Below are 18,522 nucleotides of genomic sequence, written 5' to 3'. Positions count from 1 at the left end.
GATATAAGCCATGCCATACAGAGCACCAAGTCGCCCAGGTAATGCCTTGACAACAATGGGTAAGTTGTTGGACAGAGGTGGGTAAACCCATATAGCTCATGTCTATTTATCCCTTCTAGTATTTTTTTATTGTTTATGTTGAGTTTTGGGCTGATAACATTTGTTTTTATTTACAAAGCATAGTTCAAGAGTTTTGGGCCCAAGGCCCATTAGTTTATGTTTAAGCTAGGAGTGTTTACTTAGTTTTTACAAGTAGCCGACTTACTAAGTGCATACTTGTTTTTGTATTCAGTTTTTATTTATGAGTATATAAGCTAATGAAAAGGGCAGACAAACCTAATTTTGGCTTCTCCCATTCTCTTCAACTTCTCTCCTCTTTTTCTTCTCTGCACAAACCTTCTCTTTTCTTTCTTTCTTTCTCTTACACAGATTTTATATCAAAACAGAACTTTTGCACTTTTCTACTGTTTATTTATCCCTTCTAGTATTTTTTTTGTTGTTTATCTATCCCTTCTAGTATTTTTTTATCAATAACAGTGAATTTTATTAAAGTATTGAAAATTACATAGCAAAGGAGCTAAACAATCTTAACTCCCAAATACAACCAATGTACACCCAAAATGTAAAGCAATTACAGCACAGCCCAAAACATAGAGTTTCTGTTCACCCCTTGCCTAGCTAGACCATCTGCCATGGAATTTGCACTTCTCTTTACCCATGTACATTGAATTTCAATGTCCTAGGTCAGCCACTTAAGTTTCCTCTTTTCATTGCTGTAATTCCAGAGCCTAGAATTGTCCTCTTTTAGCCAGTTCACCACAATTTCAAAATCTCCTTCTATGATCAATTTATTAATATTCATGTCCTTGACCCTTTGTACCCTTCAAGGGCTGCTAGTATCTCAGCCCTCAAAGAATCTCCCACCCCAATTGGACCAGAATACATAGCTAACAGATTCCCTTTTTCATCTCTTATTGCTCCCTCTATTCCAGAGGGCCTTGGATTGACCATACTGCTGCCATCGAAATTCAGTTTAGTAAAACCATGAGGTGGAGGGGTCCAGCAGGAACTTGAAGCCTTTTTAGCTCAAGCTGATTCTGCAATCTCCTTCCAATTCCTTAGCATCTCATCAACTGAGAAATCTGCAAACAAGTCTAAAGTTTTCAACCAATGTATCACCCTAATATGAATAACCTCCAAAATTACTTCCAAGCTTCTCTCCTTATCTGAAAAAATCTGTGAATTTCTCTCCTCCCAAACAGTCCAACAAACTGCAGCCCAAACACATCTCCATATAGTCTTAGCCCTTTTTGTTGACCAGTTAGGCATGGAAGTGAATAAGCTTTTCACATTCAAAGGGGGAGTCCACCTGCACCCAAACAGAGAAGTAAACCATTCCCAAATGACTTTAGCAAACTAACAGGAAATTAGTAAATGGTATCCAAACTCACCATCAGATTTACAGAGGACACACCAGTGAAGAGACAAACAGCTATTAGATCTTTTTCTTTGAAGTAAATCACATGTATTAACTCTTTCTAGGAAGGCTTCCCAACCTTGGGAGGTATAGGTTGACACCACACCTCTTTAATAGGAAAGGACAGTCCAGCAAAAGAAGGTTGTGTTAGGGCTTTAAAGAAAGAGGCATAGGAACGGCCTGCCATAGTTGCCAAGGCGACTAGGTGAGGCTAGGCGACCATGGGGCGCCCAGGTACCTAAGTGATGGAATCTGACCTAAACTATTTTATAAGTTTAGGAACTAGGAAGGGAGTAGGTTTGGCTGCTAAAAATAATAAGTGCAGGAAGAAGGATGAGGAGGAGGGAGGAGAATAGGGGCGGAGCCCCTGTTTTTCGGGAAAAAAAAAAGCATTGAATTTGGGCTGGAAGAAGAAGAAGAAGAAGGAGGAGGAGGAGGAGTATAGGGGCAGAGCCCCTGTTTTTTCGAAGAAAAAAGAACTGAAGCTGGGCTGCAAAAGAAGAAGCCCCTGTTTTTTCGAAAAAAAAAAAAAAAAAGAGCACTGAAGCTGGATTTAGGCGCCCGCGGTCGCCTAGTATACAAAACTATAGGCGTTTGGGCGAGGCGACACTGTAAAACCACCTAGTCACCTATGCGGCCTGCACTATCCCTTCTTGTACTTTCAGATGCAAGGAACGGCATGAGGCAGTTCACTTGCCAAAGGCATTAAGTAAACCCCAAAGAATGGAGGACAAGGATCTGATTTGTGACTACTGTAAGAAACCTAAACATACAAGAGATACCTGTTGGAAGCTTTGGTCTTAGGCGGGGGTTCTGTTTTGTTTTGGGTGCTGTATGGTTTTCTTGCCCGGGTTTCTTTGCTGTGTCATGTTGGTGCTTTTGCTTGTTTTGGGGTTAGGTTGTTGGGGTGATTGGATTTTGGGGGGATTGGCATACAAAGGTGTTAAGCTTTAGTAGGTTGTTCTTTGGGTTTTTCATTTCAGTCGGGTGATTGCTTATCACCTTTCCTTGTATCCTGTTTTTTCCTGTTTCAATAAATTTTTATTTATCTTCAAAAAAAATATGTATGTATGTATTGACATCTAGTACATTATATGCATGTACGTATTGACATCTAGTACATTATATGTATGTACGTATTGACATCTAATACATTATATGTTACCTTTTTCTAAAAAAATTATAAAAGAAAATCGTTGCAAGAATTAAGCAAAGGTAGAGAGACATGAAGCTTAACAAGGATTAAGATATACAAATACAATGATACAAATTTTATCAACATGACACTTAAAGCATTCAAATAGCAAAAGAAAGTGAGAAGTAAATAAATGTTACTGATCAAAATGAATAATCAGAAGTAAACAAGTTTACCATCAAATAACCACCATAACCTACAGATGGAAGGATAATATCAAGCAATTGAAGCTACCTGAATGCCAGCATAGCGTTTCCAGGCTTTGTCAAGCTTGTAATCTGTTGAAAGCAGTCGATAATTGGACAATGCAAGCTCATAATCCCGCAACATGAAAGCATAGTCACCCAAGACTCTTATCTGAGACTCAACTGAGCTGAACGTATACCTTCAGTAATGGTTATAATGTCTGGATTAGAATAATAGTCAAGGCAGTGGAACAAGAATTGAATAATGATATATATAAATAACATAATTGAATAGAATTTTACATAGCACCACTCGCAGCATCAGGTGTATCTTCTTTTCCCTTTCTCCACCATAAATTTCTTATTTGGTTCCTAAAGCCCTTTCTTGTAGCAGAAACCTAACAGAAATGCAACATTAGATTGTTGAGAACCAAGGACAAAATAAAATAGGTTGAATCACTACAACACTGGAAAAAGCATTACATCCTTCATATCTTAACTCAAGAACCAATGATCTAGAAAGAAGTACCTGCTGATTAAGCATGCGTATCTTTTGTTCCATGTGAGGAATGATATGTTTGGAAGACAGATCTTGCATGAGGTCCTTTATCTATTTTCAATTTTTGCAAACTAACATTTTTGTCAGAATCCTATCTATATAATTGTTTGAAAAGATTATTACTAATAAATAAGGCCTTGACTGGTTTTGAGGCAATGCAGCCAATGAAGGATAAGACAATACCTCATTAAGATCATTTACATTAAGCAAACAACCAAGATCTTCACTAAGTGGCACATCATTTTTCTGCCAAAAGAAAAAAAAAAGACAACCTTAACATTCAGGATTTTTAACAAATATTAAAAACATTCTAAATCAAAACAACCATCTTTTATAGAAAACAGATTTCCCAAATGCAGACTTACATAAGCACTCCAAGGGTTATCTTGCTTTTCTTCCGATCCATCTTTTCCAGAGTTAATGCACAGCAATCTACAGTCGTTTGAACCAAATGTACCTCTCATTTCTGTCAAAATATTAGATGCCCTGCAAATAGATAATTAAAGACTGGCTGAAAAACAAATGCAACAGACCTTGACAATATCAACACATAATGAAAGAAATCAGCAACCTTTCCAGTGAAATGTGAGCAAGCTTCAACTAGGTTCTAAGAGAAAATAACTGTTTGGCCGACAGTCTTGCCAAGCAAGGGATCAGCAGAATACAATTGCTTTTTTATCAGCAACAGAAAGCATAGATTTATTAATTAGAGGATAAATTTACAACATCATGAGTAGCCTCGGCTACCCCAGAACAACTCAGAAAAAAATTCTTATCTTACAAAGAAGCTCAAAAGCAATTCCCTCTATTAACCCCTTGCTTGGCCAAATAATCAGCAATGCAGTTTGCTGATCTAAGGACCCACTGCATAACCACCAGCATATCTTTTGAGAATCTTGGGAATTTTCTGAGCTCATTTCTGTAATACCACGGAACCTTATCCTCTTGATTCAGCCAGCTTATAATCAGCAGAATACAAATACTTCTGGGGATCATACCTAGGGGGGATTAATGAAAATGTATATACATATCTAAACAAAGAAAAAGAAGGGTGAGGTAGTGTTACTAAACTACCATGGGTGACAAAGTGTACCTTGTATATAGTACTTAATTCATTTACAATAGGGACTCGCAAGGGGACTCTGAAGATGACTCAGACTGGGAGGATCTGAGAGATGTGGAAGAGGACGAAGTGAATCAGCCTTCAAGTATTGGTAGCCTCGACTCAACAAAGGCCTGTAATTTCACAGGCCTCGAGTTCTTTGGAACTGCACTCCTCTTTAGTGAAGATGCTGATACAGAATTTCTGGAACAACAGGAATCGGGGGATGGTGACTCTACTGCAGAAAGTGGGAAGCCTTTAGATGATTCTCAGAGAGAGGAGAAAGTAGAAACAAATCGAGAACAAGGGCAGGGTAGCGGTTTTGAGGAGATGGGTCACCACCTCAAACCGAACATGGATTCACTTGAGGAACAGCTACCCCAGCTGCATGGGTGGTTACTGAACTTGACCTCAAACCATCAGAGACTGTACCTGGAGCGATCGATAGGAACCAGGACCAGGGAGTTTCTTCCCCCCTTCCCCTCATTCCCATCCACTCTTCTTCCCCTCTTTCCTTTCAAAACTCAGTTGATCTTGTTCCTTGTAGTAATCCTCGGGTTTTGGTTTTTGTAGATCCAGCTGTTGAAACCTCACTGCTTGCGGATAATGACCCTTGTGTGGCAAGAAAAGAAGGGGGTCAAGAAAAAGACAGGGAGGGAGAAGTAATCTTGAATATGGTCCTAGAAAACCTTGCCACCTTGATAGAACAAGCTGAGAAATCTGAGAAGGAAAATGGGGGAAATGGAACTGCAGTAGGCACAAAGGAACTCAGCCTATTAGATGGGAAAGAAGGTGGGTGTAGAGAACCACCCAATTTGAAAGGGCAGGAACAAAAAGAATCTAATGGAAAGGTCTATCTTAGAAAGGAGGCTGGAGATGATAAAAAAAGAAAAAGGAAAATGAATGAGGTGGAAATGCTAGCCTGCGAAGTGTCCTATGAGAAGATAGTTAACAGGAAGAGGGAGAAAAACAGAGGAGAATAGGACTTGGGAATAGGAAAGGGTCTAGACAAAAGAGTGGAATGAAGATTCTTTGTTGGAATGTAAGAGGGTTAGGGAGTGCAAAGAAGAGGAGAATCATCAGGAATGTGATATAAACAGAGAGACCAGTAATAGTCATTCTTCAGGAATACTTCTTGCAAAAGAAGTGGGTGTGGAGCAGCTTCTGATTGAAGGGGATTCTAAGACAGTGGTGGATTGGTTAAATAATCCGGAGGATGTCACTTGGGGCTACAAAAATGAGTTAAAGAAATTCAAGTGGCTGACAAGAAATATGTCTATAAAGATACAGTGGGTTGGGAGATCAGCTAATGCTTTTGCCGATGTATTGGCAAAACAAGGGACAAATAGGGAAACATTGTTCTAGGCGCAACTGTAACTCTGATTTAACATTAACTTTCTTGTAATATATGTTGTAGTTTATGTATTTGCTGTTTCGAGAGTTGGCACCTCGCACCTCTCTAAAGGGATTTTCATGTAACCAATTTTTGAATTAACGGAAGATAATTTATTTATCAAAAAAAGTAGCCATGCTTCAGGAAACAAAACTTTTGGATTTGGATGGAAGATGGATAAGAAGTATTTGGAGTAGTAGGGGTCTAAGTTGGTCTTTTGCCCCATCTTGGGGCACCTCGGGTGGTATCCTTACAATTTGGAAGAACAAGGAAGTAGATTGTTATGAGGAGTTGATAGGACAATACTCGGTATCAATAAAAGCCAAGAGGATGAGTGATGGAAGGGAATGGATGCTGACCAATGTGTATGGCCCTAACTCGTATAAAGAAAGGGATACCTTCTGGGAAGAGCTTGTCGCAATTAGGGGCCTTTGGGAGGGGACTTTAATGTGATAAGGTACACAAGCGAGACAAACAACCCCAACCAGTCCATAACAACAAGTATGAGACACTTCAACTCCTTGATTGAGCCCCAAGAACTAAGAGAACCCACCTTGTTACAAGCCTCTTTCACCTGGTCAAATCTTCAAAAAAGTCAAGTGTGCTCAAAGTTGGACAGGTTCCTTTTCTCCATTGATTGGGAGGAGTTGTGGGGAAACTTAACATTGAAGGCCCTTCCTAGAGTAACCTCAGATCACTACCCCCTAAGTCTTTTCCAAGAAAACCTTATTAGAGGTCTTACTAGGGGTGAGCAAAAAAAACCGAAAAACTGAACCAACTGAAAAACCGATCAAAACCGAACCGAAAATTCGGTTAACCAAACCGATTGGTTCGGTTTCGGTTCAATATTTGAAAAAAAAAACAACAGTACCAGTTCAGTTTCGGTTAACCAAAATAGAAAACCGACAATTAACCGAACCGACCGGTATACATATATATATATATATATATATATATTATGTATATTTATATTATATATTTTATATTTTCTATACATGATAAATTAATAAATATGCATTATATATAAATATATATTTTTATAATATATAATATATTATTTATTATTTAAAATATAATATTATATATATTTCTACTATTTTATTATATATTTATATATTTTTCTATAATAAATATTGTAAATAATAAAAAACCAAAAAAACAAAGAACTGAACCGGTTAACTGATTGGCTTCGATTCGGTTTCTGTTACCAATAACCCCGGTTCGGTTTCAAAAATTAGCCCTCGGTTCGGTTAACCAAACCGTGAGCACCCCTAGGCCCTACACCCTTTAGATTTGAGAATATGTGGCTGAAAGTCCCAAACATTTTGCAAAAAGTTGGTGGTCAGAAGGTGGAATAAGGGCTAGAGAGAAAGGGGTGAGATTCACAAACAAGTTGGAAAGAGTGAAGGAAAAGGTTAAGGAGTGGAACAGAGAAGAATTTGGAAAACTCGAGGTCATAAAGGAGGAATTAGCCAGGAGGCCCAGGAAAATAGAGGAATTGATCAATTGGACCAAAAGGAAGCCTGTAAAGAGTGTGGGCCAGAGGATAGATCAGAAAGATGGAATTTAAAAGTGCAACTAGAGGAAATCCTGAGGAAGGAAGAAACTTCTTGGAGACAAAAATCAAGGTGTAAATGGCTTCTAGAGGGGGATGGAAACACCAAAGTTTTCCATTCACTAGCAAATGGGAGAAGAAGAAAAAATCAGATCTTTAGCATTGAGGTGGAGGGAAGACTAAGAAACTCAAAGGAGGAAATTGAAAGGTGCTTTGTGAATCATTTCAAATCAATCCTTGCCTCCTCAGTTGAAAGCAATTTGGAATTGGAAGAATTACATTGGGATAGAGTGTCAGAATCCAAAGCTGCCCTGTTAGAAAGAGTCTTCAATGTAGAGGAGGTCCATGAAGCAATTTTCTCAATGGATAGATCCAAAGGTCCGGGTCTGGATGGTTTCTCAATGGCTTTCTACCAAAATTGTTGGGAAATCATAAAAGATGACTTAATGGATGCCTTTGTTGAGTTCCATCAAAAAGGGGAAATCTCTCCAAGAGCAAATGCAACTTTTATTGCTCTAATGCCTAAAAGGAAAGAGGCCAAAACCCTTAAGGACTACAAACCGATAAGTCTTGTGGGTAGCATGTATAAGATCATTGCAAAAGTTCTGGCTGGTTGACTAAAGACTATCTTGCCCTTTGTCACTTCTCAGAACCAAGGAGCTTTTGTAGAGGGGAGACAAATAGTGGATCAAATCTTAGTGGCAAATGAATGTGTGGCAACTAAGAAAAAACAAGGTGGCAAAGGCTTGATTTGTAAATTGGATCTAGAGAAATCCCATGATATGGTGGATTGGTCTTTCCTAATGAATCTCATGGAAAAGATGGGTTTGGGTGAAAGATGGAGGCTATGGATTAAAGGATGTATTAGCTCAGCACATTTCTCTGTCCTTTATGGGGTAGCAAAGGACTTCTTACCGGCCAAAAGAGGACTGAGACAAGGTGACCCCTTATCCCCCTTCTTGTTTACCTTTGTTGCTGAGGTTTTGAGTAGACAAATCATCAAGGCTGACCAAGAAAATCAGTTTAAAGGTTGGAGGATTGGCACATCAGAGGTGATGGTGTCTCACTTGCAATTTGCAGATGATACTATCATTTTCTGTAAGAGTTGTGATGAACCTAGTTTGAGGAATCTGAAAATTTTGGTGGATAAGTTTCAGCAAGCCTCAAAACTAAAAGTGAATTGGGGAAAAAGCTTTGTAGCTGGATTAAACTTAGAAGAGGGTGGCATCCAAGCGATAGCAAATTTCCTAGGTCCTGAAGTAAAAAGCTGGCCTCTAGAATACCTAGGTATGCCCTTGGTGGGAAACCCGAAAGCTGAAAGCTTCTGGAAACCAGTTTTAGAGAGGTTCACTAAGAAGTTGGCAATGTGGAAGAGAAGTTATATTTCCATGGGGGGAAGAATAACCTTGATAAAATCTACCCTAGCAAATTTGCCCACTTATTTCCTCTCCACCTTTAGGATCCCGGTGAAAATAGCCAGGAAGTTAGAAAAGATAATGAGGGATTTTTTATGGGAACCCGGTGATGAAAAGAGGATCATTTAGTGAAGTGGGAACAAGTCTACAAACCTAAGGAGCAAGGTAGCCTAGGTATAGGGAACATCTTAAAGAAAAATACAGCCCTCCTAGGGAAATGGCTGTGGAGATTCCCTTGTGAAGAAGATAGGTTGTGGCACAAGGTCATTAAAAGCATTCATGGTGAAGCAGAAAACGTCTGGGATGCAAAACTAGCCTCCAATGCAGCTCCAAACTCCCCCTAGAGGGCAATCTTTGCGGTACTACCAACCTTTCTTCACTTTATCCACTTTGATGGTGGGTGTGGCAATAAAGTGTTATTCTGGGAAGACCTGTGGGTAGGGGATTTGCCCTTTAGTGTTGAATTCCCTTACCTATACTCCTTGTCAAACCTTAAAAACAAACCTGTTGTTAGGGTTGGCGTGCTTTCAAACTCGGGTATCTCTTGGGACTTTGGCTTCAGAAGGGGTATGAGGGAAAATGAATGTGCTTCCTTATTGCTCTTGATCTCGACCTTAGAGATGGTTCACTTAGACCAAAATACAGCTGATAGCAGAATCTGGTCCCCAACCTCTAACAACTTATTCTCTTGTGCCTCTTTCTTCAGTCTACTCATTCTGAATTTTTGGGGGTGAATTTCCCGGTGAGAGAAATCTGGTGCAAACCAATCCCTCCTGAAGTACAAGCTTTCTGTTGGGAAGTATTTCTAGGGAAGGTAAACACCTATGATGTGCTACAAAAAAGAAGGCCAAACAAATGCCTCTCTCTTCATGTCATCATGTGTGTGTTCTTTGTAAGGCTTGTGGTGAAGCCCTACCCCAAATACACACATGTCATCATGTGTGTATTTGGGAAATTGTTTGTTCTCTCTTTGGATGCAGATTGACTCCCCCACAAGATGTAGTAAGTCTATTCAGCCCCTCTTTCCTGAGGCAGCAGAAGAAAAGAGGAAAGTGCTTATGAAAGGCAGCAAGAGCTGTTGCGGTATGGACTATATGGGAGGAAAGAAACCAAAGAATCTTCTTTGAAAAAACCAAATCAAAGGAGGAAGTCATTGAAGCCATAAAAATCAGAACTGCACATTGGGTGATGACCATGGAACTATTCAAAAACCTCTCCACGAATGACATTCTAAGGAACTGGACTGAAGTGGCAGAAACAGATGTACCCAATGAAATTGTGAGAGTGGAGTGGAAGCCACCTGCATTAAATAAACTAAAACTAAACTTTGATGGGAGTTCCTTTGGCAACCCGGGAAGGGCAGGTATAGGGGGTGTGCTTAGAAATCAAGGAGAAGTTGTGGCACTTTTCTCAGGACCAATAGGTATCAGTGACTCAATTCAGGCTGAATCTCTGGGTCTCCTACAAGGATTAGAGCTGGCTGAGCAGATTGGAGCAACAGATTTAGAAATTGAAGGAGACACATTACTGGTCATTTCTTGGGCTAAACAAATCACATCAGCACCTTGGAAGCTCAAATTTATATATAGGGAAATTGACATATTTGCAAGGAGGTTCAACTCTCTATTTGGTTGGGTAAAAAGGATTGCAAATGGTTTGGTGGATACCCTAGCAAAACAGGGGGCAAATAGATCTATCTTGTTCTGGGCAGAACTGTAACTGCTTGTATGTGTTTGTAGCTTGGGTCATTGCAATGCTGAAACCAAACTCATGTAATTCAATATATTTCTGATCTTAATAAAAGTCTTATTTTCTGATAAAAAAAAAAGTTTTCAGTTACCAACCAAAAAAATGTTGTTTTTGAATAATCATTAATGTATATATCAAAAAGCAATTATCATTACTGCACATGGTTATCCCCAATGATGATTGAAGGTTTCAAATTAAAGGGGAATACAATTTACCAAATCATTGCCACACCATGACAAAGGCTCTACTGCTTCAAAGAAATGCTTAAAATCAAGGGAGGGGAAAATGCATTAAGTGAGTACTAAAAGCCAGTGCACTTTCTGGAATATTCTGGTCATCTTGTGAAGGAATCTTCTTGATGGTTCAATTGGTAGTTGACATTCAAAGTTGCAACATAAAAAGTGAGGGTTTGGGAGCCAGTACATAGCTCACATAATATTGATATAGATGATCCTCAAAACCTCTACTGTTCAACACGGGCTCCTCTTTATCTTAGTGTGAGGACATCGCTATCTTCTTATAGGATGTTTATTATATTTCTTCTTTTTTATAGTAAATATAAAATTTATTAAAAGAAAAGGTAAAGTAAAAGAGATAAGGAATCGCCCTAAGGGGAAAAAACAAAACACCCAACAAACCCCAACTCCATTACAACAAACAACAACACCTGCCCCAAAAGACAAAACAACACCTTTTTCCAATTGGTTTGCAATACTCATTGGATTTGGAAATAGCAAGTGTAAAACATTAGCCAGATGGTAGTGTTGAAGGGGTATAAGCATGATTGATTGCAAAGAGGTACACACAGACATATGGCATTAACTACACTGACGCTTTCTCTCTGGTTGCCAAGATGGGTTTTGTACAGGTAATTATTTAGTTTATTCCCTTGGCAACCCACTTTGATTGGCCTTTGTTTCAGCTTGATGTTAAAACTTGAACTATGCAAACCCAGATACAACCTATTGCTTCCTTGGAGGCAAGGAACTGTGACCACAGGTGTGGTTGGATTCAAGAGCATGAAATTTTTTATCCACCACCCTCTTCTAATCAAATGAGTTCATGGACAAAATGAGGTACAAAGTAGAGACACAAATTTTTGATAGAAAGGAGACAAATGAGTGAAAGAGACATAACGAGAAGGAACTAGTACAAGCACATTTAACTTTCTAAACGCAATAGGAAGATCATGGTCAGGTGCACCCATCAACAATAAGAGTGATGATGATGTAATAGAAGCTAGGGTTGGATCAACTAGTTCTCGTGGTCACTTGGAGTACACTCTAGAAAAGATGGTCATACAATCTCCTCAACAGTGGGAAGCTACAAGGACTCCTTTGCAGTAGAAAGAGGAAAAGGAAAGGAAGAAGAATCTACTAAAAGAAAAAAGGGTACATTTTCAAAGAAGGAAACACAAGAAGAACAAAGGACTTACAAAGTGTAGGACTATGACATTTGTAACCCTTTTGAGTTCGAAAGTAATTCAAAAATACACACTTGAGGACCTAATGATCAAGTTTATCCAACACAGGACCAAGTCTAGGGATAAAACATACACAACCAAAAAAGATGAGGGAGAAAAAACAAAGGCGTGGGAAGAAAAAGCAAAAAGTGAGGCTTGCTTCTAAGGGTAGATTGTTATGGACGCATTCCTCGGGAAGACATACCATCGCCGCCGGCAGCAGCAGGAACCTGACCCACCGCCGGCAGCAATAATGATTCAGTGATTCTCAGTCTACCCAGTACAGCAGCAGCAGTCTCATCCAGATTAGATTAGCTTATCTTGCTTGTTCTTATCTTATTCTATTGCTCTTATCTTATCTTGTTAGTAAGTTATCAGATTAGGATTAGCTTATCTTATCCTTAGCAAGATAGAACTGGAAGTCTCCCTATTCAACAAGGAGACTCCCTCAAATTAGGACTCTTGTAATCTCCTATTTAAGGAGACACCCTTATTGAATGAAATGATCAAATTATTCAGTCAACGAGTGAGTTAGGAGAGTTGGTGATCTCTTGGACAAATCACCAAAGGCGTCAAGATAGGTTCATCACGAACAGGAAGGAACAAGGGAAAACAGGAGGTTTTCCCCGTGGACCGACCCGTGACGAGATCCTATTCTCGGGCCCTCAACATAGATGAAGGCATATGATATATAAGAAAACAAGAGGTAAGAACAGCATCACTCCAATAAACTTTGGAAACTAACATCTAGATTAATAGAGTTCGAGTTGTATCAAGTAAATGTCAATTCTTCTATTCAACCACACTGTTTTGTTGTGGTATGTATAAAGAAGAAGACTGATGAACAATCCCACGAGAATCAGAATATGATTGAAAATGGCCTTGGAAGTATTCCTTTACATTATTAGAGCAAAACACTTTAATAGAAACATGAAATTGATTTTGAATTTCAGCATAGAATGAAAGACAAAAGTAAACAACTTTGAAAACTCTTTCATTAAATAATTTAAAATCATAAGATTTTAACAACATCTTGACATCCTGAAAAATTCAAAAGGAAAAAATGAGACAAACAATTGAAGGTCTTTGTTAATTTACTTACAGAAATAAGACCAAAGAGAAACTTAGGAACATAGAAAACAAAGGGAAAATTAAGACATGGGTGAAGGTCACATTACTAATACGATTGAGGGTGTAGTACCATCAACTAGGGTAATAGACAATGGAGAAGATAGAGGGGTAAACAAATCTGAAGACCTAATCATATGGCTTGAGGCTCCAAAAATCTTAATCTAAGGTGGAAGGCTTAGAGTGAGAAGTGAGGCAAGCTACACCTATCTTAGCAAGTGTATGTTACTAGAAGAAGAAGAAGACAATGAAGTTTTTCGTACTTTTTTTTTTGATAAATGAGTAAGTATTTTATTAATCAGAAAATAAGAGTTACAGGCAACCCAAGTAGAGGCATGAAATGCAACCTTTCCTTTAAGATTGATCACAGCATTACAAAATCAGATGAACATAATTACAAGGTAGCCCCAAAATAAAAAATCCCGAGAGACACCCTGTTTAGCAAGTGAGTCAAGGTAGACTTCTCAAACATGGAAGTATTCTCATTCTATGGATTTGAAACTCTCTTAACCCTTGAGAATACTTTAGATAAAGTAGGAACATCACTACTACCCAGAATTTGTGCACAGGTTGGTAATCTCAAACCTGAAAGAAAACATGTTACACCTAAGTGCTCAGTCTGTTGTTGCTACACCTTCAGATCAGTTGACAAAGGCTGATAAACATTCAATCCGTTTTTATCACAGGTTCTTAAGAACTGAATAGTATTCTTCAACACCCTTGCCTCCTTGTTGAATAAGGAAGCAATCCTGATATAACTGATAAATCTTTGTCATGTTATCTTGGCCTGAACACAACTGTTTCGCATTTTCCCAAATTGCCTTAGCAGTGTCCAGGAACATGAGATTAACACCATTATGAGCCTCCATACTATTCCAAAGCCACGTCATTGTCGTGCATTCTCTTGCACCCAATCATTATAGCCATCAATCCCAATCCCTGGTTCTGCACCCTTAATGTCCTTCAGTTTTCCTTTTTTTTATTAGAAATACCTCAACAAACTTCACCCATCCGGTAGATAATTGGTGCCATTGAGTTTCATTGAAGTCATCTGTATGGCCATGAAATGTGGCTGTAACACCAACTTGCCGCAGTAATTTCAACACAAAAACAGTCCTGAATCTTCTTGTGATAATAGCTAATCTTAGGAACACCAAAAACTCTTTCAGCCACACCACATACTATCACCCAAACACAACAATTGCTACATTCTTCAAAGGCTGAAACAACTAACCTAAACATTCTCCAACTTCTCTTCGAACTGCTGAATAGAGAGAACTTAACACACCACTAAACTAACACAATCCAACAAAACTGAGGCATGAAAGCCTCCTTTCTAGATGTGATCAGTCCTCTTTGATCCCTTTTTAATTCTCCCAGATGTAGGAAAAGAAATCTCCTATGTATGGTTGTAACAATCCAAACCTGTCCAGGCAATGACAGGTGCTCTCATACCATGTGAACAGCCTTGAACAGATCAGAAAATAATTAAAAAAAAAAAAAAAGAGATAGAAACAAGTCCAAAATTATACTGGACAGAAAGAAGATAAGATAGAAGAAAAAGATAAGAGAGGGAATGAGAAATTAGGGCTGAAAGCAGAGGAGATCAAACAGAACTACATCTCCAACTGTTGCCCATCTTTATTAATAATATAGTGTGAAATAAAATTATAAAACTACCCCTGTTTACATGATGTAAAGGACAAAAAAAATTACCCTGCCACCAATACATATAACCAAATGTATAGCCTCAAACACATGTTACATTCTCTTATCTTGGAGCCAATCCCCCAATACAATTGATTTTTTATTCACTCCTTATGGGGATTTCTTTTAGATTACATTGTCTAAACTATTTGAGTTTTTTCATGGATAAGATGTTTATGATCCCATGATCTTGAAGTTGAAATCCCTACTTTGTTCCAATCTCATTCCTTATGACTATTTATCCAATTTGGTTTTTATAAACCACACAAAAAGCCTACTATAGATTATTGCTCTAACGATCCTCAATCAACTAGGGCGAGTATCAAATTATTAGTCAATTGCATGACAATTCGCATTACCAATGGATCTCTTCTAAATTTAGAACATGCAAAAGAGATTAGGAGTAGTATACAGCAAGGAACAAATTTCATGTTCAGAAATTGTTTTGGTGTAAAAGGAAGGAATGAACACAATGTAATGATAAGGGGTCCTTCAATTACATCTCTGAAGTGCCATCTTGATTATCATGCACTAGTAAATAATACTTCAAAATCTTTGGATCCATTGCACCATCATTAAGGAGAGACGGGAGCTGATTGGTATTAAAAAGGTCAACGAATTTGTTGATAGGTTGTTCATCTTTTGAGGAAACAACTAAAAGACCTGCATGTCAATTTGCAAAGAGAAAACTAATAAGATTCTCCTCAATGATATCTTGAGAAATTTCATAGCTAGGGCTCTTAAAAATTAATCACAAGTGAAAATGGATTACAACGTCTAAATTTAATTCAAATCTTACATGCTACAGGATGGTCAAAGGCCTCATGTTCCGAGAAGGCCAATGTGCGTATGAGTTCTTTATTGAAGATTTTAAACCATGACGGCAAAGCTTCTGGCTTAGTTTCTGCATAGAAAAAACATCATTTAGCAAACCAAAGCAACTCCAGCACCAGCATCTCAACAAACAGATCAAATTACAAAAGACCTGTATCAAAATAGTTATTTATAGAGACAAGAATGCAAAAGATGAAAAATCATAGCCAGGTCAACCAAGCAGTTTTACCATTAAATGCTTAAGAATGCAATAGATGAAGTTAAAGAAGATGAATTTCCACACTGATCACATTTTGTAAAAGTAGTGTTAGGTAAACAAATATTGTGTACCCAATTTAAAGTTTTCCACTGTATTGGGCTCAGGCCCTTTCAAAATTTAATAAATGTTCAGCCCAGGCCTGCCCAAGTTGAACCCCCATAAACCAAATAGAGTATGGCATAAAAGGAATTTCAAAGCAAACACAAATGGTTGGAATAAGGCTTTCTTAAGTTTGAAATCAGTAAATGGTCCACAAATGAAGAGATTTTTCCTATTTTTTAAGGAACTGAAATACAACTATTATTGGAATTCATTCAGGTAAAGGGTTATAACTTACGGTTAAGTACACTTTCAAGTTCAGGTGGATCTGAGTGTAAATCAGATACATCTCTCTCAGCAGCATGGACAACAACCTGTTTCAACTGTTCTTCCGCAGCCTAGTAAAAAACGGATAAAAATAAACAAATTGGGAAAAAAAAACATAAGCATAACACTATGAAAAGAATTCTCGTGTGGATAAACATTGTTGATTACAACGAAGCTAATTCTTTAAATTTTCCATGTGCACCCAATAGATTCTTCAACTCTTTTGATTTGGAGATTGAAAAAACAGCCTCTCTGTGTATCTGCGGTGGTAAGGTTGGGTATGTCTGTCCCTCCCCAGACCCTGCATTGGTAGGAGCCTCGTGCACAGGGCTGCCCTGCCCTTTTGATTTGGAGATTAAATGAAAACAGTATCTGCACAGTCTTTCTGGTGTTCAAAGATTGTCCAGTTGAACAGGTTTTCAGTTCTCAATGGCTTGGAATCTAGGAAACTAAGAGTTCTGGTTAATAAGAGAGAAGGAGCTTAAAATCTGTCTTCCTTTAGTTCTCCAGTAAATATAGTTTTTATTCTTTCTCTTTTCTTCCGCATTGCCCTTGCCGCTCTTCCATTTACCCAAAGCCAACATGTTGCAATCAAACAATGGACTAATTCGGAAAAAATTAAAACACCAAACAGAAAGAAAAATGTGTGTCGAGTGTGGACTAAAAGCACAAAACAAGTGATTTAGGATTTGATAATTATGAACAGCATCACATATATATTAGTTTCTTCTTCCTTTCTCTCTTATTTTTTCATTGAAATTGTCCGGTACCTCCACGTTTGGTTGTCGAACGTCAGAAGCATAAAATAAGCGCAATTTGAACTTGTGCAGCCTGTAGGGTTGGTCGCTCGCAGTACGTACAGGTACTGAAACAAACCAGATCAGATTATCAAAGCTTAATTTTCCACCAAATCAAAAAAGATAAAGAAAAAAAAGAGAGAGTTTGATTGATTCTAACCGTCGATGTTCTTGAAGAGACAAAAGGGGTGAAGCATCTCAACGAAGTTGAAGCCATTCTTAAGACAAGCTTCTTCGACTAGGGGAGTTCGAAGCACCATCACCACGGGAGTTATCTCCTCCAATAACATTTTCCCCAGAAAAGTCTTCGCCGGATCCACCATCCTGGTCTCAGATGGTGCCAGCATCATTCTCAGGTCTGCAACGACGATTACCTTCGTTACTTGCTCTAATGGCGATGTTTCTTAATTATATTATATTTTACTCGGATCTAGCTCGCTCGCTCGCTCGCTCGCCCGAACCTAAAAGAATTATATATTTTGTGGACTGAGACTGAGTTTGTACACAGTATCAAACGTGGAGGACAACAGGACTTTGGCAGCTTCAGGGCTTTGCCAGATTCACGGCCTGGCTATCCTTTTTTCTTCAGGGCTTTGCCAGCTTCACCGCCTTCTCTACTCTTTCATTTTACCCCCAATGGTCGTACAGCATGTAGGACGGACAGGAAAAACTTTGGCAGCCTGCGCTGTTTCCGAAGTTGCTGTAAATGATATGTCATAATGAGTGTAGACAAATTAATATTATCATACAAAACAGCCTGAGCTGTTTTCTAAACAGCCAAAGTTGGATCCATTTTATTATCAATTTATAAATATGATATAATATGAACAAAAAATGGATCTACCCCCATCCGATCCAATATAGTTTAATTCCATTCGATTTACATCTATCTATCTCCACATAGTCAAGACCCGGGCCTCATGCCCTATATATTTCTTGGACTCAGTTTGGGAGGAGTATAAATGTAAATATGTAGAGTGTAAAACCTTTATTGTTTACATCTATTTTTTAGCATTTGCTAAAGGTTCAGGAGACATGTCCAAGAAGTTTATGGAAATTAAGACCACATTTTCATAATAATTTATTTTTAATAAAAGAAAATTACACTTCAATCTAATAACTGCAATAGAGAGAGATCAATGAACCCTAAAACAAATAAAAAATAATATATAGATAGCTATGTCTAAAAATGATAACTTGAACTTACTTGGAAAGCTAAACCAATAGCACCAATACCTATCATATAAAAGTTTGAAATCATACATAAAGTTTAGGTTTTTACTACCTTGTCTGTAAGCTTTGTGCAACAAGGATTGATGTAATGAAAGCCTATTGCCAA

The 18,522-nt window shown here is 38.2% G+C and overlaps 1 protein-coding gene across 2 annotated transcripts in view; it reads right to left on the bottom strand.

Moving 5' to 3' along the window:
* Positions 1–17,687, bottom strand: part of LOC104590533 (Tetratricopeptide repeat (TPR)-like superfamily protein) — a 77,800-nt gene extending 60,113 nt beyond the window's left edge. For both annotated transcript variants that reach the window (XM_010249246.3, XM_010249252.3), the window contains exons 1-10: positions 17,344–17,687; positions 17,157–17,251; positions 16,358–16,457; positions 15,727–15,831; positions 15,428–15,590; positions 3,782–3,902; positions 3,600–3,662; positions 3,387–3,467; positions 3,161–3,255; positions 2,907–3,057 (exon numbers count right to left, since the gene is read on the bottom strand). In XM_010249246.3, coding sequence (XP_010247548.1) covers positions 2,907–3,057; positions 3,161–3,255; positions 3,387–3,467; positions 3,600–3,662; positions 3,782–3,902; positions 15,428–15,590; positions 15,727–15,831; positions 16,358–16,457; positions 17,157–17,251; positions 17,344–17,533 — 1,164 coding nt within the window. In that variant the 5' untranslated portion in view covers positions 17,534–17,687. The remainder of the gene's footprint in view (positions 1–2,906; positions 3,058–3,160; positions 3,256–3,386; positions 3,468–3,599; positions 3,663–3,781; positions 3,903–15,427; positions 15,591–15,726; positions 15,832–16,357; positions 16,458–17,156; positions 17,252–17,343) is intronic.
* Between the last annotated feature and the right edge of the window lie 835 nt (positions 17,688–18,522).

The sequence above is a fragment of the Nelumbo nucifera genome, chromosome 6, assembly GCF_055504915.1.
Source record: "Nelumbo nucifera cultivar China Antique chromosome 6, China Antique-T2T, whole genome shotgun sequence".
NCBI lineage: Eukaryota > Viridiplantae > Streptophyta > Magnoliopsida > Proteales > Nelumbonaceae > Nelumbo > Nelumbo nucifera.
This window is presented reverse-complemented; position numbering and strand designations above follow the sequence as displayed.